The sequence below is a fragment of the Bos indicus x Bos taurus genome, chromosome 14, assembly GCF_003369695.1.
Source record: "Bos indicus x Bos taurus breed Angus x Brahman F1 hybrid chromosome 14, Bos_hybrid_MaternalHap_v2.0, whole genome shotgun sequence".
Taxonomy (NCBI): Eukaryota; Metazoa; Chordata; class Mammalia; order Artiodactyla; family Bovidae; genus Bos; species Bos indicus x Bos taurus.
In genome coordinates this window covers 2,830,246-2,855,636 of record NC_040089.1, presented here as the reverse complement: position 1 = coordinate 2,855,636, position 25,391 = coordinate 2,830,246, and the positions used below count along the sequence as shown (strand labels likewise).

Here is a 25,391-nt window from a genome sequence, read left to right as displayed (position 1 = left end):
CAGACTCTAAATCTGTCAGAAATATCTCATAGGAAAGCAAAAGGTGTTAATTTTACTGCCTATTTTCAAAATCTTTTATTTTAGTGATCTATTTTGCTCCCCAAATTAGACCGTAAGGATGAATAAATATAGTATCAATTGCTTCCTGAAAAGAAACATGCCATCTTTCGAGTGGTCAGAAGAAATGATACACTAGTGGTAAAAAATCACTACAGTTGACCCTTTAATAAGGCAAGTTTGAACTGCCCAGGTCCACTTTTATGCAGATCTTTTTCAATAGTAAATAAACACTACAGACCTACACAATCCCTGGTTGGCTGAATCCCCAGAAGTGGAACCGCAGGTGCAGAGGAGCCCTCACACAGGGGGCTGAGCACAAGTTACACACGGACTTTCCCTGCACGAGGGCTGGCACCCTTACCCTACGCTGCTCCCGGGTCAGCAAGATGCGCGATAGGGAGCGTGTCAGGGAGGCGCTAAACCAGAAACAATGCACAATCCAGATACCCCTGTGGCCAAAACTCAATGGCAAAATCCTAAACCTCTAAAAAGTAGGTCTAAAGTTTTTTGGAGGATAAACCGTTGTGATGTCACCATGATAGAAGCTGCTTTCCATGACAGCATGTGGTTCTGCTTTATCAATTCAAGCTTTGACTTGCTTGTCAAAATTCCATTTGTGCTATAAACTCTCAAATTGGCCAACACCTCCACCTTATCAAGCCTTCCTCGACCTTTCTGGACAGCTCCATGTGCAAGTCTGTTCACCACCACCCACCCTTACTGGTGGTGTTCCTGTCTGTCTTTCTGCAGGACTGAGGATTCAGAGAGCCTGGCATGTGGGTCGGTCAGTCTGTGGGACACTGCCCACTATGGACAGAGCAGTCCCAAGTGCTGTTCTCTGCTATACTGACTCCTCTGCTTCCAAACAAGTAAGAGAATTCTCTGCTGTTGGTGTGGTTCTCTACTTGGTTTTGGCCCATGGCTGAAGACATACAACTGGGGCTGCCAACTCTCTGTCTCTAAGTGAGAAGAGCCTTCACCCTCCTTCACCAGAGAGGTGGGCTCCAACTGGAGTTTGTAGCTGCAGCCCTCTGCAATCTGTGGCTGGCTGCATTTTTTTGACCTTTTCAAGATTAACCTGTTACAGGCACCTGTAACTGGTTAATATCTTTTGAATATCTTTTTCAAAAAACTATCAAAGAGGAAATGAAAAGGTTTTTAAAGTTGGTTTACTTGTGTAATTTAGACCCCTATTCTTCAAACCATCAGTGGTAAATGACCAGCTTTGTTTTCATTTCCAACCTGTCACAAACCATACTTTGTAAAATACAATGGAGAGGAATTTCTAGAAAAATGAAATTTAAAAATAGAAGACATACAAAAGCCAAGAACAAAACTTCTATCATTAGAGTCAGTGAACATAAAACTACCATCCAGTTGCTATGGTTTCCAGACGCCTGTGCCAGATTCTGCCCGTACTTGGTCCTACACTGTGGACAGTCCCAGCAGAGCCCCAGTCTGTGGGCCACCATCAGTCGATTCCCCACTCAGGCACCAGGCTGCCTGGGGCAGCAAGAGGCCAGCGCCCGCTGGACTAGGAAACGGGAAAGCGGACGGCCTGTCAGTGGTGGCTGCCGACCTTCCAGCTTCAGGACTCCCTTTCACTCACACACTAACTTCTTTCTTGGGAGAACCAAGGCAATCCCAAGGCAGGTAGGTGTGAGGACACAGGAGCTGACAAGCCTTGGCACTGACCCCAAGGCTCATTGCACAACCCAGTATGAACGCTCTGTGAGACAGCACATTAGAAAAAGAAAGAAAAGGACGAGGACCACAACAAGTCTTACTCCGGAGCTGCCTGGCTTACATTCACTGTACATACTAAGATCCCACCAAGAGAGTAATCTCAGTAAGCTTGTGATGAGCTGGCCCTTTAATAAAGCTGGAGATGCTTGCCAAATTATGAGAAGTGAAGAACGCAAATTGCTACAGCTAAATTTTTTTTTTAATTAATGACATCAACTAGCTTGAAAAGTTTTAAGAATTTGATAATAACCCTAAAGTAAATCCTTAAACAACCTAGACAAGTGTGAAAGTTTTCTCCTTAATTTTGTTCTTTCACCCATGATTGGGGTTTGTTTTCTCATAAAATGACTAACCTGGGTATCCTAAATGTCCCACAGTGATTTTACTAGACAGAGAAGCTAACATTATTTAAATGTTTGATATTGTAACATGGAAGGATATATATGAAACTCTAGTACTTTGGCCACCTAATGCGAAGAACTGACTCATTGGAAAAGACCCTGATGCTGGGAAAGATTGAAGGCAGGAGGAGAAGGGGACGACAGAGGATGAGATGGTTGGATGGCATCACTGACTCAATGGACATGAGTTTGAGCAAGCTCTGGGAGTTGGTGATGGACAGGGAAGCCTGGCGTGCTGCAGTCCATGGGGTCACAAAGAGTCGGACACAAGTGAGCGACTGGACTGAACGGAACTTGGTATTATGTCAGTGTGTTACACTGTGTATTTTCAAACTCGCCCCTTTCCCAGTGCTCTTCTTCCAATGTGACTCTGACGCCTCTTTCAAGAGGCACAGTCTATGTTCCTTCCCCTCAAACTTGAACTGGCTTAAGACTAGGCTAAGATACACCCTAAGCTAGGTCATTAAAGGCAACACCAAAAAAAAAAAAAAAGGAAAGAAGGAACCGAGGTTCCCACGGTGGCCCTGGGATGCTCACTCACAAAGTCCACCACCACACTAGATAGAAGTGCAAGCAACCCAAGATCAGAGCTCCAAGAACCACAGCTCCACTGAGCTTCCCACTGATGGGCGGCATCACCTCTGGAAAACTGAGACAGAGCCCCCTCGAAAGACCCACGGGCTCCCAGCTGTGCTGCCGCAGACAACACCATACAGTAGAGACGAGCCGGCCCTGCTGAGCCCTGCCCAGACTGCAGACCTGAACAGAACAAAAAGCTCACATCATCTGAAGCCATCACGTGTCAGAAGTCTTGTTTTCAGCAACAGACAAGTGATACGGTGTATGTTCAACTAACGTATGCAGCAGTGATTCTTCCTTCACCTGGAAGTGTGGGACATAAAACGACAACCAGAATGCCTGCTCCTTCTTTGCACTGTTAAAGATACAGAGTGAGTGTCTTTTCAGTGCCTGGACAAATCTCACATGCCTTCCTAAGTTTGGGTCACCTTCCTTCTACATTTTATTCTTTGTAATTTCAATGTCATGAAACACCTGAGTGCTTCTCTAATGCAAACTTTTTGCCATGTCACTTCCTCAGTGACATCTGTTCCTGTCACAATTATTTTCTTCACTTAAGTCAATAAGACATAAAAGACACCTACCTTTACTAAGTTCTTTTGGCTGCAAATCCAGAACGTCTGGCTCAAAAGCAAAGTCAACATTCCTAGAGTTGGCTATTTTTCCTGTAACTTCACGTATGTTCGATTAGAGTTCTACCAAGTTATTTCCACCAGGTAGTTAAAGTTTTTGCCATACTGTGTACTTAATTTCTAAGATCCCTAATTAGTTAGAAACCTTAAAAGTAACTGAATATTGGAGACTTAAAAAAAAAAAATCCTAAGGAAATCAAGAATGGCAAAATATAACATATATGTAAAATCCAAATTAATAGAGTGCTGATAAGATAAATGTATTTCAGATTGAAAATTAAAAGCATTCAGAGTATGGTAACCTATTTGTTTATATTTTAACTGTGACCTGTCGTGGTGACAGAAATCAACTCAGGTTTCCTTTCCGGGGGCACCGACTGCAAGGGGTCAGAAGGGAGGCTGCAGGGAGCTGATAACCTTCCAACACGGATTCGGAAGGGGGCAGAAAACCTGGGCCAGGCTATGTAGGATTTATGTACTTTACTGTATGGATGCTGTAACTTCAATTACACATCTTTATTTACAAATATGAGAACAAAAAAGGTTTGTCAGAAGACTCTTATCCAACAACTGACCAAAAGAAACATGCAGTGCCAAAGCACACTAGTTAAAATTAATTGCTCGAGCCACAGTCACAAATCCAGCACAGAAGCAATTCACATGGACACATTTTATAAATGCCAACTGTTCTCGATATCTGCATTTCTGCCTCTGCCACTCTCTTACTGGCACATGAATGTGCTATTTTGAAAAACAAGTAAAATATGTGATGTTTGCAAATATGAAAATACTCATTTACCATCTTTTTATGAAAGGAGTTTTTAACTGCATTTATGATATATGGCCCTACATATACACATGTACGCATACTCAAGACAGATGTCTTTAAGACTCTATTGAAAAATATGGGACACTATCACCAAAAAATGCAAAGATACTTATAAGCACAAATTTTTACACGTGGCTGCAAAATTCATTTTTCCTTAAAACTGACACATGAAACCTAGCTCTAAGATTAACAGTCTAGCCAGTACCAACATTCATTACAAACAATTAAAATTGCCACTTACTGAGTGGCTCTACATGCAAGGCATAAACACAGAGTCTCATTTAATTTCATTTTCACCACAACTGTTAGAGGCGCACAGTCCTAGCTCCATTAGCAGGTATAAAGTCTAAAATAAAAGTCACCATAGTCCAGGAACACAAAGCTACTCAGTGGTTGGGTTGTGACTGTCTGAGACTGAAGCTCTGAAAAACTCTTTCAGTTCAGGTACGCTGTAGGGGCCCATCAAGTGGCCTAACGACATTCTCTGCCCCTAAAATCCTAAAGCTCAGTGACACAGTCCACTGCTCTCAGCAGGCACGGACACACAGCTCTTCACCACTGCGTCCCAACAACACTGGCAAGCACCGAATGTATACGACGGATCACGAATGACAGGGAGAATGTTGTGTGAAGCAGGACCCCAGCCTGCACAGGACTGTCAGGGAGAAAGCCTGTGAACTGCACTTCCTGTCGCAGGCACACGTCTGCCACAACTTCTCTGGTGTCGACTGGCCATGGTGGAGTCACACGACAGGAGGAGGGCCATCTCCCCAATGTTGCCAGTGGCATTCCATAAGCAGCTACTGGGATGAAAAGAACGGACGGCAGTGTGGCTGGCTGGAGCGCTGGACAGAATGGGTGCCTGGGTGAACCCGTGCCACACAACACAACCCCCCGCAGGTCTCCTGGGAACAGCAACGCTGAGCCTGTCGCCCTGGAGCCAGGTGACTCCCAATTACCACTGAACACATTAAACATGACAGACTTTCTCAAACACTTCTTTGTCACTAAATCTCCCAGATGAAAGAAACATGGTTAAAATGTTTTTCTGTATTATTTTATAATTAAAATACTTAATGATGTAAATTAAAGTAGAATTCATCAAAGCAGATGATCAAAATCAATGTAGAAAACATACATTAAATTATTCCTTCAGCACTTCTAAGTTCACGTCTAATACAACACATACAGCATCAAAAAGCTTCGCCTGTTTAGGAAAAGATTCCCTCAAGGAGTCCTTCACACAGCAGGACCGCCAGGACCCGATCGCCCCTCTCACACAGTTGACTTGTCTCTTTCGCACGGCAGCCCTACACGGTGGCGCCCATCAGTCACCTCACTTACATGTATGGTCACTAAGGCACAGAGGTTAGGCAACTGCCCAAGTCACACAGCTGCGAGTGTGCATGCTCACTTCCACACCAGATCCCAGCCGGTCCAGGGGCGAGCCACAGAGCCTCAGCACAGCACACAGAGGGTGTGCAAGCCCCTGCCCAAATGGACCCCACGCCAACCAGTATCACCATGCGATCCCTAGGCAAGTTCGGTCAGCTAGGTTGCCTGCATCAAAAGCACTGAACTACCTTCTAATTTTATTTAGTGTATCAGGTACTTTCCACCTACGAACTCGGCCTTCCCTGGCCCTACATGTAATGCACTCTTCCAGGAACCCCTGACGAGAGGTCCTCTGAGAAAAGCCACCACAGACAAGTGCACTGAGCACACGGTGCTGGGGAGAGGCCAGGGAAAGGAAAGGTCCAGCTCAGACCTGGTACACGGTCAGGGTTCCTACACAAGGTGAGTTCCAAGCTGGGGTCCTGAGAGCGGGCATCAAAACCTAAACCTGACAAAAGACAAGGTGGCTGGTGTGGCGAGAGCGCCCCGGGAGCCAACACGGGGCCAGAGAGGCTTCAAATTCAATCAGCAGGGGAGCAGGACAAGGCCCGGTTGCAGAGGCAGGTTCAGAGCCTGGCCGCTGTTAGGATTTGCACCTGGGCAGGCATTCAAGTCTGTTCGGACCAATCTGAAGGCTTCTGTTATAACCCAGACAGGACTGACTATGGCCTGAGACCAAAGATTTGAAAGCTATAAAAAAAATCCAAGAGGACAGGATTGATCAAACTGCATTTCTAAGACTGAAGGAGACAGTGGCCATTTTTCTGGCTTGGGCAGCTAAGTGGGAAGGTGATAGCATTCCACCGAGATAAGGAACATAAGAGGGGCAGACCTGTTGGTGGAGGGGCTGGGCAGGAAGGAAAAGATCAATTCCGCTTGGTATTTGTTACTGGGAACAACAAGCCAGATGAAGGAGGCACTTCATGCCTCCTGTTACAGGAGGGAACCAGGGAGCCGGGACTTGTGGACGTTTCCTCTGGAAGCGGGATGAGGCGAGGGCCACCACAGCTGCTCGCAGGCTGGGGAAAGGGGGCCTGACACTCGCCTCGGACATCGTGATGCGGGTTCTCTAAGCCGTCTAAAACACAAACAGATTTCCCAGCTGCACTCCTAAGGAAGAGGAGTGAACCTGCCTGGGGAAAACACTCCCGCTGGTGCGCTCTCTCCCACGGCGGGGGCGGGGGGGGGGGGTGGTTGAGGGGGGGCGCGGGGGGGCAGCGCAGCACTGGGCAAATCTAAACAGCATGAGGCGAGCACTCCCCATCTAGAGCTGACCTGCTGTTCACAAATGAAGAGCGACTGTCATAACATGCAGAGATTGATCTCGACTGTCTGATTTGAAACATGCTATTGTAAAGGTCACTCATGAGACAGGGGCCAGGGCTCAGAGGTTTACTTCAATTATTATTCATGCCGCATTTATGCCAGGACTGTTCTATGCACTTAAAAATTAAATCATTTAATCCTCTTAATAACCTTCTATTCCCCACTTTCTGGATGTTGGAAGAGAGAAGCAATTTGCCCAAGCCCACAGGCCTGGTGAACAGGGCTCAACCAGGCAGGAGAGCTGCAGAGGCCAAGCCTTTGCTCAGCAAGGCCTGCCGCCCAGGTGTGCTGAGTCCGCACCCTCGCTTGACAACTCGGTCACTAGCAGGCCGCAGCGCTGCCTGGCAACACAGCAGCACACAGCCGAGCAGCCGTCCTTACCCTCCGTCGCTGCCACCCCCACGCCCCCATGCAGGCTCTGCCGAGAGCCAGCCGCAGGGGGCTGCTGCTCCTGCCTGCTCTCTCACAGCCAGCTGCCCCGGCCACTTGTTCCTGCCGGGCCCCTGTGGGCAAACGCAGGGGACACACTTCCCTGAGAGTAACGGGTTCTGCACAAACATTTACTGAGCCAACTTCTGCTGCTGCTGCTAAGTCGCTTCAGTCGTGTCTGACTCTGTGCGACCCCATGGACTGCAGCCTACCAGGGTCCTCTGTCCATGGGATTTTCCAGGCAAGAGTACTGGAGTGGGTTGCCATTGCCTTCTCCTCTAGTATGGATTTAAAAAGCCATAACTCTAACCTGAAGAGTATTCAGTCTAGTTAGGAGAGCTGCACACACACACACACACACACACACTCTGTCTCACACATGTGGCTAATGACCGCTATAACAAGTATTATTTAAAAATTAATTGTAAACACTATTTTTAAAGATCAGTATCACTAACCATAAAGCCACTAGAAAGAACTCAGTAGTTATTTAGTTTTCAAAAACTCTGCACCACCCTTCTCAAGGCTTCTGTCCACGCAGACCTCGGCTGCTGCAGGCAGTCACCTGCCCAGGAGGCTCCTGACCTCCTGAGCGAGGAGGAGGCCGAGAGCAGGACAGACCGGTTCCCTCCTAGGTGTGCATTTCACCGCAGGGGGGCAGGGGAGCATGCGCTGGTGAGGAGAGTGAAAGGGCAAGCAGGGGAGTAGCAGGAGGGTCCCATTTCACACAAGGTGGTCAAGGGGGTACACTCATGTCTTACTGCCCAAACCAGGAGAACTGGCAGGGCTGGGGGTGGTGAGTGTTAAACAGATAAACCGGGGCACACACTTTCCCCACCTTGCCGAGAAGGGCGTATCTAAGCCAAAACCCCATGTCCTGCTAAAGCTCTAGAGCCACGTGTGGAGAAAATCCTGGGAAGAACGAGCGGCCCCTTCCCCAAACACAATGAGGATGAGTGAAGGGTCTGAATCCCCACTGGACCAGCCCTGTGGGTGAGGGAAGCAGTGCCAACAGGACTCTAAACAGGAGTGAAGAGGGTTCACGGCGATGCTCCGGCCACGACATCAGAATCCTGGACACGGAACGCACCCCTGCTCCTCACCGTCCCCTCCCTCCCTGCCCTCCCTGCAGCAGCAGAAACCTGTTACTGTCGTGTTCCTGGTTTACCATAAGCCCATACACCAGACACACCTGCTCCCTGCGGGGGACACAAACAACTGCACCGACACTCACAGTGAAGTCCCTACGAAGCGAGGAAAGGGACCAGCACCAGGGAGACACTCAGGGAATCGGAGCCGGGTGGCTGGGGCTTCACAGACGGAACTGTGACCGGAGACGTGTCCCAGGAGGCGGACTCGCATCCACACCTGAGGAGGAGTTCAAAGAACTGGCGGATGGCGCCCGAGGGTGAGGGGGCAGAGGCAGACGGTGTGTGCCTCCCGTGGGGTGGGGTAAGGGGAGGACGGTGCCTGGGGAGGAGGCGACAAGGCCCGAGGCCCGGCCACGGAGTCCTGGGCTTCAGAGGTGGGCAGAGAATTAGCAAGGAGAGCCCTCAGAGAAACATGGTGCAGGGCAAGGCTTCCCTCCTCACCCCCTCCAATGGCCTTGCGCAGCTCAAACTACCGTCAGTGGAGAAGCCCAGGCTCTCCAGAACACGCCCACATCATTCTCAGTGCCTCTGTGTGCGATCCCTACAGCACGGAGGACCCTCCCCACACTCTCAGCTGGAATCAAAGATGCCCCAGACTCTACCAGTTCAGCTTTCTTTTTCACTAAGCAAACAACTGCTGAGTGCTGTTAATATGTCCCACCATGGAGAATCAAAAAATAACGAGACCTGAGCCTGGCTGCAAGAACCAGGTAACAGGAGACAAGCAACTAGGCAGAGCTGTGTGAGTCACCAGCTCTCACCCTGTGTGAGGGCAGGGCCCAGCGAGAGACAGAGGGCCACACGCGGAGCAGAGGCCTGAAGGCATCACGGGTGAAGAAGGAAAGTTCCAGCAGGAACAGCAACAGCACAAGAGGCCAACAAGGCCAGCCCAGCAGGGGCCTCTCAGAAAGCTAGGTGCGCACAGAGCGAGAGGCTGGGGCCTGCAGGAGCTGGGGAGGGGAAGAGAGAGCGGAGGAGAGGCGGGCAGGGCCTCCTGCATGTGCAGGGTGGACGGGACCCACTGCGGTCAATGTGCACTGGGGGCTGCTACATGGGGGCACTGCTCCCTGTGCTGGGCACTCAGAAACTCAGGTGTCCTCTGGAAAGCACCTGATTTCTTTGACTGTAAAGATGCAGATATCTAGATAGTTACACTGTAACTATAAAATGGTTTATACAGTTATATAAAAATATACTTTTAACCTATCTCCCCCACAAGTCAATTAGCTCCTCAAGCTGTCAGACCACATGGCTGTGGTCCCACAGGCATGGCAGAGGATCAGGAGGTAATTCCCAGAGCAACCATCAGACCCTGGGAGCCGACCCAGACCCATCTGTTGAGAGAACTAGAATGCAGCACGTGTGCTGCTACAAGAGGAAACGCAGAGACCAATTCACTGCTTTTGTTGAGCAACTTCTAAGGCAAGTGGATTAGCTGACTCTACATAGAATTTGCTCATTCATTAGGTAATATTTATGTATGCCAATTACTTGCCAAGCACAAAGAAACTTGACACAACCCCTGACTTTGTGAAGTTTACCAGCCAGCAAAAAGATCAAACAAGTGCAATACACTATGATCAATAACAGTAAACACAAGACGGAAGCAAAGACTCAGGAGGCAGCATCAGAGAGAAGCTGGTTTAGCGGAGACCTGAGGGCAGGCTGGAGCTGGCTGGGCAGAGGGGCGAGAGAAGAGGCAATGGCAGGTGCAGGAGGCACGAGAGCAAAGACTCTGGGTGTCCTGGGCGCTGAACAGTCAACAGGGATGAGCGGCCAATGGTCCAGAGCTGGAGACGAGGGCAGAGCCAGACGAGGCACCCTGCAGGCCAGGTGAAGGGGCTGCAGCTTCACCTCATTCTAGAGAGAAGCCACCAGGCAGTTTTAATAATATCACCAGATTTATGTTTCTACAAAATCCCTCCAGCAGGTATGTGAAGGCTGAACATGTGAGGACATAGGAAGACAGACAGGAAGCAACTTCCACAGCCCAGAGCGGGGGAAGGTGAGGAACCGTCAGGATAAAAAGATGGATCCATTATACACGGAGGAAGGTATCAGAGAGGCACCCTGGGTCTGGTGGCATGATGAACTGAGTGGACGGAGCTTTGACACGTTTATTAGACAGAGGATCTGGGGAGGAACTGATTTCAGTGGCAACAAATAAGAAGTTCCTCTGTGGCTGGTATCAGATGCTTATGAAAAACATGTAGATATCAAGAGACAGCTGACCCCTGGACTCTGAGACACAGAAGAGAAGAAGGGTTATTCCCAGAGATGGACAGATGGATGTTTAAAATACTGATATAGAAAAAACATGATTTTAACCACAGGATCCAGAATCACACAAAGGAACTATTAATAGTATATTCAATTTCAATCTCCCACTGAAAGACAGGGGTGGGGGGGAATCAACAGCACATTTGTTCCTGACAACCAAATCTGACACCTCTCAATCCTTCCTAGTCTTTCAAAAAGACAAAACAAACAATGCACACACTGAGCGAATCAAAGAACTTTCCAAGGAGGACTTTCTGTGCTTAGTAGCCTTGCAGCCAATTACACGGCACTGTAAACATTTACACTTACTTCAATAGTCTGAATTCAAACTGTCTTCAAGCGTAGGAAATTATGACATAGTTGAATACAATTTATAACAACGTCTTCTTAAATATGTTAAAACATGTTAAAATACACTCTTCCTCGGGTGCAATCTAAGGCGGGTTCCCTAACATTAACTTCATCAGTACAATAATGTTATTACAGAAAAGACTCCAGACTCTTTTAAGGATAAAGGTTTCAGGTCAAAGTACACGAATATGGGTCCTATTACTCTTAGCCTGTTCTAGTAAGGATCTCACCCATCTTATATCTGGCCATGGCTGTTCTATGAAGTTAATGTGACCGATCAGAGCCAGTGTGAGCTTCAGGACATCCAACTGCAGACCGAGCTTTGGATACACAGTCTCTGGGTTTGAGGTCTGTCTCTATCTAAAAGTAGTGATTTTACACTTGAAAATAACCAATGCAGCCAATTCCTGCATAGGAACACTGCTGTCTGTATCACACAGCAAAAAATAATCGGGATGAACACCTACGGGTGAGAGAGTAAGGAAAGAAGGCAGAGTGGCCTGTCCTGAGACCGCGCCTTCGCGCTGATACCCACGGGGCCCTGGACTCGGTCCCAGGAGTGGACAGGGCACAACCCCCCCACCGCCCCCGCCCCCCGCGCTGTTAAAACCTGCTCTGCAATGAGCCACCTGAGAAGATGCCTGTTCCAGCCCTACAGGCAGGCGGACCTGACCTCAACACCCTCTCTACCTTTTCCCTCTTGTGTATAGGTGAGCTCTTTTCTCACACCCACAGCCCACCTCTATCAGAATGATATTCCAATAAAAACACCTCTATTTATTTACTCTGCAGTCAGCAAACATAATGGAAAAATAACTGCCTGCAATCGATTGCTCTGGGACAAGCAAAAACACTATAATCTCTTCCAAAGTTCATACTTCTAGTAAGATATTTAGATTTTTTTTTTCAATAATAAAATATTCACTAGTAAAGTAAAGCAGCGTACCCATTTTGGTCTTATTCATATGTGAATTATATGCATTCTTAACTTCTAAACGTGTTCCTCAAACACGTGTTACAATGAAATGCTACATTTTGTGTTTTGATTTTTATATAACTGAAGCCTCTAACCACATTACAAGGGAAAGCTAGTTATTCACAGCCCTGCCAATCCTTAGAGACAAGCCCACCTTGCAACAACAAGGAGTTTCCAAATAAATATACAATCTTTACAGTGAGTAAAGGAAACCAATTTTTGAAATAGGAAAATCTATGTTATTCCTTTTCCTATAGTCCTGTTTAAACTAAAAATTAGTCTCTATCCTTTAAAAACTTCCACATGGAAGAATGAATGAGGACATCTTAATTAAAACTCAAAATAAAACATGAAACTTTAAGAGACATAGGACAGGCTATAGAAAAAAAATATTTTACTCACTTAAATGCATTTTCATAAAAACAATTTTATTTACTATTTGAAATGCTCTCTAAATGGTTTTATGCAATAGTTGCAAACCCTTAACAAATAATTTCCATTTTTCCTTAAATTTAACTGTAAATCTATTTGAAATAAGTCCTGATAAACTCTTATCCACCTTTTTAGTGCAAAAGCATGTATCTAAATAAAACTTAAACTGAACAGATCTTTAAGTTATTTATACCTTTAGCCCAACACACTGGAAACGGACTACAGCCGCTCTTCTCCATAGACAGCGCCTGGGGTTCCAGGGCCCCTCGGCCCGCCACTCCCAACAACATAAGCTCGGTCCTAGAGAGACCATGCCAGGAGTCCGCACACCAAGTCCCGGCTCATCACTCCCACTGGACTTGCTTCGATCCACATTCAAGACTAAGCTTCCCCTCTGCGCTCCTTTTTTCAGAGCTTGAGGCAAAATTTAGGAGGTGTTCCTTCTGTAATATTTTCCAGCAGCTTGAAGAATGCCTCTCAGTTACAGAATCTTCTCAAGCTTCTGCAATCTGAAACACAGACCGTCCTGGCCGGATTAAGCTCCTAAACAGAAAGAAACCAGCAAGTAACGTGACCCCAAGGATCTCTGTTCCTAGATTCACTCAGGGAAGGAGGGCGAGAGGGCGGGGAGGAGGGGACAGAAGGAGGAGGGACAGAGGGAGGAGCCCCGGGCAGCCGGGAGCCTGCGCCTTATTAATATGCTAATCTCACCCTTCTGTTCAATTCATCTGGCTGACTTCTGTTTACAGAACTGACAGGCGATTCTAAAACTGGGTAAGCTGCAAATCAAGTCTGACCCAGATCAGGTCTTCAGGTGCCTGTGCAAACCATTTTTGTTTTCAAAGTAGTGCTTCTGGCATTTTACCAGCCTAATTCTGACCTTACAGTTAAAAATAATTACCTTAATGAAGTAAGAATAATTCTGAAAATAAAATCCTGATCAACACTAAAACAAGTCTGTAAAAACTATGTCCATAGGAACCCAAATATATTTGAGATTAAGGTATTTCTTCAGACTGATACTTGAAAAGTAAGTTTGTAAATTTATAAAAACTATCTAGAAAACACATAAAAACAAGAATGTGAGGTTGCTAGGTACTTTCAAAATTAGTTTAATGGAATATTGAGGGATCCAAGATGCATTTCTTTTTTTAGCTTGAAAATATAATGGTAAACTCATACTGAACAAGCAGGAGAGAAAAACACTCTAATAACCTGTAAGAGCAACTTTCTTTAAAAATGCAAAGCTACTTACTTTCTTCATTCAAACTGAGAGATAATCAAGGTCATCTAAAAAAGCCAGCTATTTGAACACATGCCACACTTAGTATCTGAGCAGTGAGATAATATTATCTTAGCAGGAAGATAATAAGTAACTAGGCTCCTAGAACCTTGCCTGAGCACAGTTTAGCCCTCTTAATATATGGGTAATTTTGTTAGTAGACAACCCCACAGGCTAATAAAAAGACAAGTACTCTACTTAACTGTGAACAGGATCTTATGACTTCACTAACTTCTGGGGGTGGCGGGGTTACTGAACAAAGGCTGTGTCCAGGGATGCCTCAGGGCCGGGTGCTGGGCTTCAACAGCTCGAGATGCTGTTCTGTCTGCAGGCTTTACCTTCAGGCTCCTAACTGCAGGCCTAACTCAAGTGACTGCCCCTACTCCACAGTGAAAACTATCATTTACCACAGAAAACTCTGAACTCAAGCAACAGTGGGAAGAAAGGGGGCTCCAGGAAACACAAGCAAGCTAGCCAGAAAGAGAGCAGAAGAAAGAGGCGGACAGATCCGGGGTTTGTCCTGAAAACCAGCCCAGCCTGCCCCGCTACTGAGGTGAGCCGAGGACAGAAAGGCCTACTGCCGCCACGGGTGCGTCGAGGCACATCCCAGGTATCTGGGCGTCCGGTTCAGCCCCACAAGCAGGGCTCAGGGCTTAATCTGAACCATCAACCAACAGACTACAAATGGCCCGAGCAAACTGGGAGTCTCTCCTGGTACGTAAGATTCTCAAAAATGTCAAAAACAACTCAAAGCTACCTTTCCTTGTCACCAATTGTATTCCACACAGCAGATACTGATCACATCTAATTTTCACATCGAAGCAAAAACAGTGCCACCACTGCTTCAAAAGATGAGTAAAGACAGGGCCTTTCAACCAGGCAGAGGCATGGCCACTAAGCCCACCCGCCGTCCCGGAACAGGGTCTCCACCCACAGCCCAGAAGGCGAGGCGGCAGCTGTCCAGAGCCGGGGGCGGGGCGGACATGGCGCCCAGGGAGAGAGGGTGTGAGGGGGGGAGCCTATGGTCCAGATGAGACAACCAGCGGCAGCGGCTTTCTCTCCCTCCAACCAAGCTAACTGATACTTTATTTCAGTATCCGAATGTCACCTTCTGGGGTGCAAGGTCTAAAAGCTGGAAAGATACAGAGAAGCAAAACTTCTCCAGGACAGGACCAGAGGCAGCCTGACGAAGCAGCAGCTACAAGGAAGTTCAGGCCTCTGGTGGTGGTGGGTCAGTCGCTAAGTTGTGTCCAACTCTGAGACCCCATGGACTTGTAGCCTGCCAGGCTCCTCTGTCCATGGAATTCTCCAGGCAAGAATACTGGAGTGGGTTGCCATTTCTTCCTCCAGGGGATTTTCCAAAGCCAAGAACTGAACCAGGGTCTCCTGTCTTGCAGGCAGACCAACTGAGCTACAAGGGAAGTTCTCAGCAGCCTCAGGGCTGCTGAAAAGAAAAAGAAAAAGCCAAGGGTATGAAAGCAGAGAAGGCTGCAGGTGCTCTGGGAACAGCAGGGCAGCACCTGTGAGTCAGGCCTGTGCCAGCTGCTCTCACAGGAAACGCCTGACTTCAATCCTGAACACAACCCCAACAAAGCATTTCCTCCCCCGTGTCTACAGAAGGGGATCCTGAGGTCCAGGTGGACCTGCCTCAGGCCGAAGAGCTGAAAAAGGACGAGTCCTAGCCAGGTTGGTGATATCTCTACTCCTGTTTTCTTTTTGCTAAACATTAAAACAACTCCTGCTTTTAAACTCCCAATCAGTGACATCTTGAAAAGAACAGGAAAGGCCTATAGTTCATGGCAACAGAAGTGAAAAAAGTAAGCAATCCCTTTAAGCTCTGATTTATTTATTTATGAAATTCTACATGTTAATACAGAAAGTTCTTTGATATTTAAAACAACTTCTTTGTAGTATCTGTCCAGCTAAGAACAACTAGTTAAGTGTAAGTCCACTTAACATGTAAACTCTTAATTAAATTTTACAAGAAAGATTACTATTTGCTCAGGCCCCAAGCCTTAGTCACCCCGACTCCTCTCTCTGTCTCTGAGGATCAAAGCAATCCATCAGCAAAACCCATTATCCTTGCCTTAAAACTATACCTGGGCCGTGACCTCTCCCTGCCCACTGCCCTATGTCTGCTGCCAACCTGCACACGGGTCAAAGCCACAGGCCAACCCCGCTCCCCCATCTCCAATCCAGCTGCCCCATACTCCACTCTCAACCCAGCAGCTGCAACTGACCATTCCTTTCAAAACAATCAAGCACACCATTTCACTCCTTTGCTGCTGCTGCTGCTGCTAAATTGCTTCAGTCGTCTTATGGCTCCACCATCCCTGGGATTCTCCAGGCAAGAACACTGGAGTGGGTTGCCATTTCCTTCTCGAATGCATGAAAGTGAAAAGTCAAAGTGAAGTCGCTCAGTCGTGTCCGACTCCTAGCAACCCCATGGACTGCAGCCCACCAGGCTCCTCCATCCATGGGATTTGCCAGGCAAGAGTACTGGAGTGGGGTGCCATTGCCTTCTCTCACTCCTTTGCTAAAACTCACCAAAAGTTCTCCAGATCCCCAAGCAGGTAGCCTACACACTGAGCATGGTCTTCAAAACCCTGAAGGCTGCCCTCCCACCCACACCTGGGGTCCTCACCAAGCCCACCACCAGGGTCTTCTCAGCTCCAACCACACTGACCTCCACTCTGCCTTGAGCCCACACCAGGCGTGCACGACCTCAGGGCCTTTACACGGCCTGTCCCTCTAGGTGGGACACTCCTGTCTCAGATAACCACAAGGCTCAAATGTTACTCACTCCACTCACCTCGTCTAAAAGTCCACAGCCATACTCTTAACTCCAGTTCCATCTGCCCCAAAGCATACACACCTCCTACAGCCCCCCGTGACTTGTTCCTGCCCTTTGTCCCCTGCCCAGCTACCCCACCACAACGTGCTCTCCACAGGGGGAAGGACATCACTGAGTCTGTGCACTGTCCCCAGGGCCTCACTGCTAATACGGTCAGTACAATGTATAGGCCACACTCCACACCTTCTCACCCCGTAGGTAAGGAGGAGATGGCAGAGGGGCAGTCTAGGTTCTAGGTGTCAGAGCCCAACACTAAGCTCCGTGACAGCATGGCCAGCCTTGGTCCTGGGCACTGCTTCACCTCCAAGACCCAGCACAGGGGTTTGAAAAATATCCACAGAATGAATACGTGCATCATACTTGTTGCAAACCTTGCTTTTCCTCCCAATAAGAATGGAAAAAGAAAAACTGATATGAATTTTAGGAAAACCATATGGAAATGTCCTTCCCCATCTGACATAAAAAATAAACCACACAACTGAAGTATTCTGATACTCCGAACAGAACTTCCACTGCAGATGTTAATAGAACCAAATGATACTAGTGTGTAAGATTAGATAAAACCACCGGAAGGCTAGCAAAGAATGCTATAAACAAAGTTCGTGAGCAAAAGAACACTTCACATACTGTGTAGGTCTGCCCACTCTGGCTTCCCTACAGAAACCTGGCCTGAAATAAGAAAGTCACCAGGGGGGACTTCCCTGATGGCCCAGTGGTTAAGACTCTGCTCTTTCCATGCCGGGGAGGGGGCGTTATTGTCCGATCCTGGTCAGGGAACCAAGATTCCACATGACCCATGGTGCAGCCAAAAAAAGATTTAAAAAAATTTTTTAAGAAATAAACAATCTTTAAAATAAGAAAGAAAAGAAAGTCACTGGGAAAGAACTATTAAGAAACAAACAGCTTACAAACGTCACAACAGCAGCTCACAAAGATGCAACCCTGACGTTCAAGTTCTCATACACTTCTCACAGTTTCCACAGTTTGCCTTAGGTTAGACCAAAACTCCTCGGCAGTACTTCTTAGAAGAGTAAAGCACTGGTAAATGGTTTTATGTCAACCAACAAGAAGAATTTGTAAAAACATATAATGTAATTCACATTATATACACAATTCAAAATTTATCTTCTCTTGCCTTTCTTTATGCCTCATTAATCAAAAGTTACAGATTTAAATAAAATCAACACTTTTACCACATGGTACGTCCATTAGCGACTGATAAGTACAATATACCCAACTTCCGTCAGTTGGGTGCCTGTTCTAAGCTTACTTCCATTCAGACTCAGAGAATTATCTGTTCAATGTCACTGTGACTCACTGTCTCCATCACAAACACAGAAAAAATTTTTTCTTAAAGTTTTAATATCAATAAAAATTATGACTTGGTAAGAACTAAAGAAACTTAGTCTTAACAATGGATATAATTACCTTCTGAAGACAAACAGACAATAGGTCTCAAAACACAACATACTCCAAAAGGTGATGGTACTGGTATTACTTGTTTTCCCAGCCAAGTTTCATGACAATTACCATACCTCCCTTCCGATACCCTGGAGGAGCTCTGGGGAAGTTGAGGAAGGCACTGACTTGCCACTGGAAGATGCAAAGGAGCCCCAGTTCTACCCGTGGGACAAAGAAAGAGTCATTTCACCATCCTGAACCTCAGTGTGTTCACCTGAAAAACAAGGACAACGACTATCACTTACTGAAGCGTGAAAATGTCAGTCACAAAACAGCAGAGCAGCAACACGAATAGTAATGAAAATATGATAATAAGGATGCCAAGTTAATGCCTACTATGCACCAAGCCCAGTTCCAAGTACTTTTAAAATACTGACTTATTTAGTTATTAAAAACCACTCCCACGAGGCAGACTCTATCACCTCCACTGCACAGATGAAGAAACTGGAGCACAGAGAGAGAACTTGTTCCAGGTCACAGGGCTTCTAGGAGCAGAGCTGGAAATCAAACTCAGCAGCTAGGCCCACAGTCTGTGTTCCCTGCCGATCTGCTCAGTGTGCATGCGTGCTCAGTTGCTCAGTCATGTCCAACTCTCTATGATCTCATGGACTGTAGTCCACCAGGCTCCTCTGTCCATGGAATTTTCCAGACAAGAATACTGGAGTGGGTTGTCATTTCCTTCTCCAAGGGACCTTCCTGACCCAGGGATTGAACCCGCTTCTCTGGCGTCTCCTGTACTGGCAGGTGGATTCATTACCACTGTGCCATCTGGGGAGCCCAACTGGCTAAGTGCTTTACACCTATTTTCTCAATTAACACAACCAATGATGTAGGTGATGTTTAAATCCACAAGTGACACGTGAACAAACTGAGGAGCAGAGAAAGGAAGTAGCATACCTAACATCAGGCTAGCTGGGTGGAGCTGGGATAGCACCAGCTCTCGGATACCAGCCAGACCACACCCTTCAATCACTACCCCAGGGATGCTACCTGCAGAGGCTGCAAAGCGTTCCAGAGAGGGGCGGGAGGCAGGCCCCACCTGGCCTCCGGAGGATGACTACTGGGTCACGGTGAAGACCAAAGGGACAAGCAGGAGGAGAAGAAATGTGCCTGGGGGCAGAACACAAGACAGACAGGCCCCTCTCTCCCCGACACAGCACCCCACAGTGGTCCCTGGTGTCAGCAATCCTGCCCAGAACACACTCAGACGAGATGCTGAGCCTGCAGCTGGTACCTGAGAGACGCATCCAAACCACCAGGAGACACCCACCCATCCTAATGGATGAACCCACACTCAAGAGATGAGACAGAGGGAAAATGTCTTCTAAAAGGGCAGAAAGCCCTGAACCTATTATTAATCTAAATAATTCTGAACTAGAGAGTTCCCAGAGACACTAGTTCATAGCCATTCCTTATTTATTTTCCCACATCAAACATCAGCACTAAATTCCAGGTTAAGAATCAGTTGAGAGTTTATGAGGGAAAAAAAGGACCCTGCAATGTGTGAGAAGATGCTGCTATAGTTTTTCAAAATACAATGGGCAGCAGAGGCACAGTAACACAGGGTGAGAGAAGACATTCACCGAACCGAAATTTTCGACCTAAATATATATAACATGTTATGAAGTAGAGGGCAGGTTTTGTGTATGCTAACCAAAAAGACACAAATAATCAAAGGCAATCAAGTAGTTAAAATGTTGAAACTGTTCAACTGTGAAACTTTTATTGAACAGGCATATGCATATCCAAATCACCTCATCATTTCATCACCATGTGTTTTTTACCCTACAAATCCAATTTATCCATAGTTTGACCACTCACCTTATTTAGCAAACAGTGACAGTATCAAAGCACTGGCTCCCGAATTAGGTAACTGAAGCAGAAAGAGCCCAAGAGAACCTCTGGCGTCTGGTTAGAAACCAGGCCGTGCGGCTGCAGGTTGTGAGCAGACGGCTGTAGCTAAAGGGGGCGCTGGGGCCAGGGGGACCCCTGGTGGTAAATGAGCCTCTTCTACAACCTACATTCCTCAGCTATAAAGAGGGACACATCAACCACCGACATTTTAAATTATCCCTCACAGTGGCCTGGAAAAAGAAGGTGTTTCTACAGTGTAATCCAACAGAAGCACCCAGCACGGATCCAGTCCCTCCTCCAGTCATACTGAGTAAGAGGCACCACTGAGGCTTCTCTCCGTCCAAACACAGCTGCACAGTGGCTGGCTTCCTTTGTCCATCTCCCGCCTCCAAGCCTCTGGTCTTGTCACACTGGTGTCAACAGACACTATTCCAACTCAGTAGAAGCATAGAGAGTCACTTTTTCAATTCTACCTAAAATTTTTTATCATTAAAAAGTTATTAAACTCAGCCATAAAAAAGAAAGAAACAATGCCATTTGCAGCAACATGGATGCAACTAGAGATGACCATACCAAGTGAAGTCAGAAAGAGAAAGACAAATACCACACGATACCCCTTCCACGTGGAGTCTGACATATGGCACAAATGAACCATCTACTAAAGAAAAGGCTCACAGGGAACAGACTTGTGGTTGCCAGAAGGAAGGGGAGAGGGAGGAGCCGCGGGGGGTCTGGGTTGGCAGATGCAGACTGTTACATTTAGAATGATAAACAAGGTCCTAGTGTACAGCACACAGAACTATCTTCAATATCCCATGTAAACCATAATGGAAGAGACTACTAAAAAAAGAATGTATGTATGTGTGTAACTGAGTCACTTCTCTGTACAGTAGAGACTGGCACATTATAAATCAACCATACTTCAGTTTTTTAAAAGTTATTAAAACCAACGCCACCCTTATCAGGATGATTATTACTATTTTTTTAAAAAAATATGAAAATAACAAGTGTTGGCAGAGATGTGGAGAGACAGAAACTCTTGCATACATCAGTGGGAACGTAAATGGTGAAACTGCTACAGAAAAGAATGGAGGTTCTTCAAAGGAGTCAAAACTAGAACTACCACATGATCGAGCAGCTCCACATGGGGAGCCCTACATCCAAAAGAACTGAAGGCAGAGTCCTGAAGAGACCGCACCCCTCTGTTCACAGCAAGTATCCACAACAGTCAAGAAGCAGGAAGCACCCGCCGTGTTCATCGATGGCGGGACGCAGAAGTGCAGTGTGATTACAGCGGCGCATCACTCAGCCTCTGAAAGGAAGGAAACCCTGTGGCCTGGGACATGAGCACAGGGCCTGTGTGTGTGCTGTATGCTTCCACTCATGCGAGGCACCTAAAGTAGCCAAGCTCATAGGAACAGAAAGTAGAACAGTGACTACCAGGAAGCGGGGAAGAGGGGAAAAGGGGTACAGAGCTTCAGATTTGCAAGATAAGCCTAGAGATCTGTTTCACAAGATGTTCATACACTTAACACCACTGACCCGCACACTTAAAAACAGCTAAGATGACAAATTTTATGTTCTGTATTTTTTGCCTATCCCAATAAAAAACTTAAAATGTTAAAACCACTTTAAAAGAACGCATCTCACGTTTTACAACAAATCCGCAAACGTGACACAATTACGTCTACCTGTCGACGGAGAAGGCAATGGCACCCCACTCTAGTACTCTTGCCTGGAAAATCCCATGGACGGAGGAGCCTGGTGGGCTGCAGTCCATGGGGTCGCACAGGGTCGGACACGACTGAAACGACTTAGCAGCAGCAGTATGGACAAGGGGGAAAGTATGGAGACATTAGAACGAGCCTGAAGCGCAAGAGGAAGGAAAAAGAGACACAACAGCCTATCCTGGACCAGGCTGGAGACAGGCCCAGCAGTGCTGACACTGGTGCGGCACGGGACGCGGGCTTTGCGCGGCTCACAAAACACCCCTGAAGAAAACCTGGGATCACCACTAGTGTTGCCATTTGCAAGAACGAGGAAACGGGCTTACAGAGGTGCAGGACAGAGGATCCGATGAGACTTTGTAAAAGTAAGGCCACACGTGACTCCAAAGCCAAGACAGTCACCTTTCCATCTCCTTAAGCCTGAAAGCCCAAGCTGTCCATTCAGTTTGTTTGAAATATTCCTTGAATTCTGACCTTGCCACACAGTAGATATGTGACCTGGGGCACTGTTTTTCTTTTTTAACTTCTCTTTGACTTGGTTTTCTCATCAGTTAAACGAACTTTAAAATGGCATCTACCATTCACAGCTGTTAGGAGAATTAAATACCATCACATAAAGGGCTTTGACATCATCAGGGCATTCCTTTGCATCTTCTGGGCTGGCACAGTGACTTAAGAATCGCCAGGAACCCAAGAATGCCTAGGACAGAGCCCGGGTCCCCAGGGAGCTGAGAGCTCCCAGAGGACAGACACACAGGTCCCAGTAAGCACGCCCCCGGCAGGCTGGTTGGGGAAACCCCCAGTGAACTTCCTGTGCCATTCGAGGCTTAAACAATTCAGAGGTTTATCTGAAAAACTCAAACAACTGGGAACTGCCTCCATGCTGACAGAAGGGGAATGAGCAAATAAAGATGAGTGACTACATACATGTGTTTAAAAAAACGGTGTTTGCTGAAAATTTTTCATTGATACCGAAAATACTCATTAATTTTTTAAAAAAACGAACATGTTCTATAGAGAATTAAGGTAATTCCCAGTTCTAAACTGCAAGGATTTTCAAGATATATATTTTAAGTAATAAAAATAATAAATTAACACAAAAAATAACTATTTTAAAGAAATGATATCTAGTAAAATTCCCATTATTTTTCTAAATAACACACAGTCAAACAACACATCAAAAGAGAAATTGAAAAAATGTTCAGCACAGGATTGACAATTAAAAACAGAAGATCAAAATCTTTAGGATGGAGTTGAAAGAGTATACAGAGGAACTTTTTAACTTTAAGCATTTATATTTAAAGGGCGAAAACATGAGTTGTCTGGGTTTTTTTTTACCTTAAATGAGAAAAAGCATTAGCAAATTAAACCCAAAGTAAGTAGAAGTTAAGACAGAACAAGGAGCAGCGCTGGGGCAAAAGGAAAAATGAGTAATAATGACCCTGTCTTCATTAAAAGTTTGGTTCTATCCATCAGGGACCTTTTGCATTGATTCTTGACTTCTAAAAATACTGCTAAAACATCACTTATCTTGATGACTGAGAGTTTTGGGGTCCCTGAGAAATGCCTTACCAGAGTCTTGCCCACACCTTCCCATTCCCACACTCCACTTCCGCCCACTGGCCCACCCGCCATAATCCCAAGGCTCCCCACATCTAGCGCAATCACCTAGAGCTTCGTGAAACTAGAAACATTTCTGCCCAAGGCATGTTAAGTACAGTCACTCAACTTTAAAAGTTCCCTCTGAGAACAATAAAAGGATTCAATACTTCTTTTTAAACACGAGAATCACAGTAACTAAACTGTAAAAGCATATCTATTTTCTGGAAACAGTTGCGATGCCATTTTTTACACTGAACCAACAAACTCCTGAATTCATTAATGTCTGACCTTAAAAGGAGGAGGCAAGCCCTAAAAATGAGTAAGCAAAATCCATGCTTGCTTAAGGCTGTTTGCACCTCTTAAGAAACAGCAGAAACCCTTCTTATTTAGGTCCTAAGAGCTGGAATAAGAACAGCAACCGCTCAAATTCACAAGCCACATGGGCAGAGCATGACGGCTTCACAGGAGAGGAGAGTCTGTAACAACTCACTTATTCAAAGATTCCTCCTTCCCCCTTTTTTTGAGATGTCTGAATCCAAGGGAGGTGCAACAGTGTGTCCCCTAGAAAAACAGGAAAAGTGCATAAAGTACAGTAATCAGAGAGATGCTGGGGAGTGAGAACAAGGGGGGCTAAGACTTCAGAGGGCGAAGAACCACAAAGCTGAGCGGGTCTCCTGCAGCTCCTTTGAACTTTGGTGTTTATCTGCCAATCCTGTGAACAAGGAGGAGGCTGAGAACCCTGGCTCAGCATCCACAGAAAACTGCCGCCAGGGGTCAGAGAAGCATGAGAGGCTTTGGCAAGCTAACAACCTACAAGCAAACGTGTCTTTCCTGCCGCACATCACTCGGCAATGAAAGGAAGGTACTGACACAGGCTACAACGTGGACGAAATCAGAAAACATCATGCTCAGTGAAAGAAGCCCAGCGTAAAAGTGTTTAACGTGCATACTGAACACTGTATAAAATTTTCAACGTAAGTCCCACGCAAGTTTTAAACTAAAAAATGATTTAAACATTTTACCTTTACCTACAGCTCTTCAATCCGTAAGATATTCTAGAGAACATTTTAAAAAACTTCCTAGAAAGATCATCTTTTAGAGAAGAAATTTCTTCAGTTAAATAAAGCCATTATACAGCTTATTCTTCTTTGGGAATATGCCCTGTGCACACATCTTTAACTAATATTAAGTGGTTCACTCAAAAGCAGAAAGCTAAACATCAGAAACAGATGAAAAGGTATCTAACAAGAACAACTGAAGACATTCGAGTTCTGACTGTAGGGGAAACATGAGATCTAATTATAAAACATAGGAACACGGGTCTCCTATAATAAAACAGTTACTTAAAATATATATATCAAATTTACACATTTAAAAAAAATCTATTTTGCTTCCCATTATGCGATTGGGAGAAGAAGGGCCAAAAATCTGCAAAAATACTTTAAATTTTCTTTTTATAATCATTACTGCATACTTCTATAGTTATTTCCTGGGGAGATTTTAATTACTTCAGTTGTGCCTTTGCTGCTGCTAAGTCGCTTCAGTCGTGTCCGACTCTGTGTGACCCCGTAGATGGCAGCCCACGAGGATACCCCGTCCCTGGGATTCTCCAGGCAAGAACACTGGAGTGGGTTGCCATGTCCTTCTCCAGTGCATGAAAGTGAAAAGTGAAAGTGAAGTCGCTCAGTCGTGTCCGACCCTCAGCGACCCCATGGACTGCAGCCCACCAGGCTCCTCCGTCCATGGGATTTTCCAATCAAGAGTACTGGAGTGGGGTGCCATCGCCTTCTCCGAGTTGTGCCTGTAAGTAACTCCAAATCTGATTTTGCTTTAAAAAAAAAAAGTTATGAAATAAATATGTCTGTATAAAATGCACTTAAAGAATTTATGAAAGAACATGCATTTATTTTTTGCTCTACATACACAGTCTGGATATGATTACAGGTGGCTTAAAGCACAGTCCTCTCACTGGGATCCTTGAATTACCACCTAAGAACTCAGAGTACAGGAATTTCCTAATGTAT

The 25,391-nt window shown here is 46.1% G+C and overlaps 1 protein-coding gene across 29 annotated transcripts in view; it reads right to left on the bottom strand.

Moving 5' to 3' along the window:
- The window catches only part of PTK2 (protein tyrosine kinase 2), a 192,975-nt gene that overhangs the window by 130,543 nt on the left and 37,041 nt on the right, over positions 1-25,391 (bottom strand). For 13 of the 29 annotated variants that reach the window (XM_027560729.1, XM_027560731.1, XM_027560740.1 and 10 more), the window contains 2 exons: positions 18,259-18,398; positions 12,781-13,130 (listed from right to left, as the gene is read on the bottom strand). The exons of 12 other annotated variants lie outside the window; for them this stretch is intronic. In XM_027560729.1, coding sequence (XP_027416530.1) covers positions 12,781-12,877 — 97 coding nt within the window. In that variant the 5' untranslated portion in view covers positions 12,878-13,130; positions 18,259-18,398. The remainder of the gene's footprint in view (positions 1-12,780; positions 13,131-18,258; positions 18,399-25,391) is intronic. 4 more of the 29 variants (XM_027560750.1, XM_027560744.1, XM_027560738.1 and 1 more) reach the window with 1 other exon arrangement.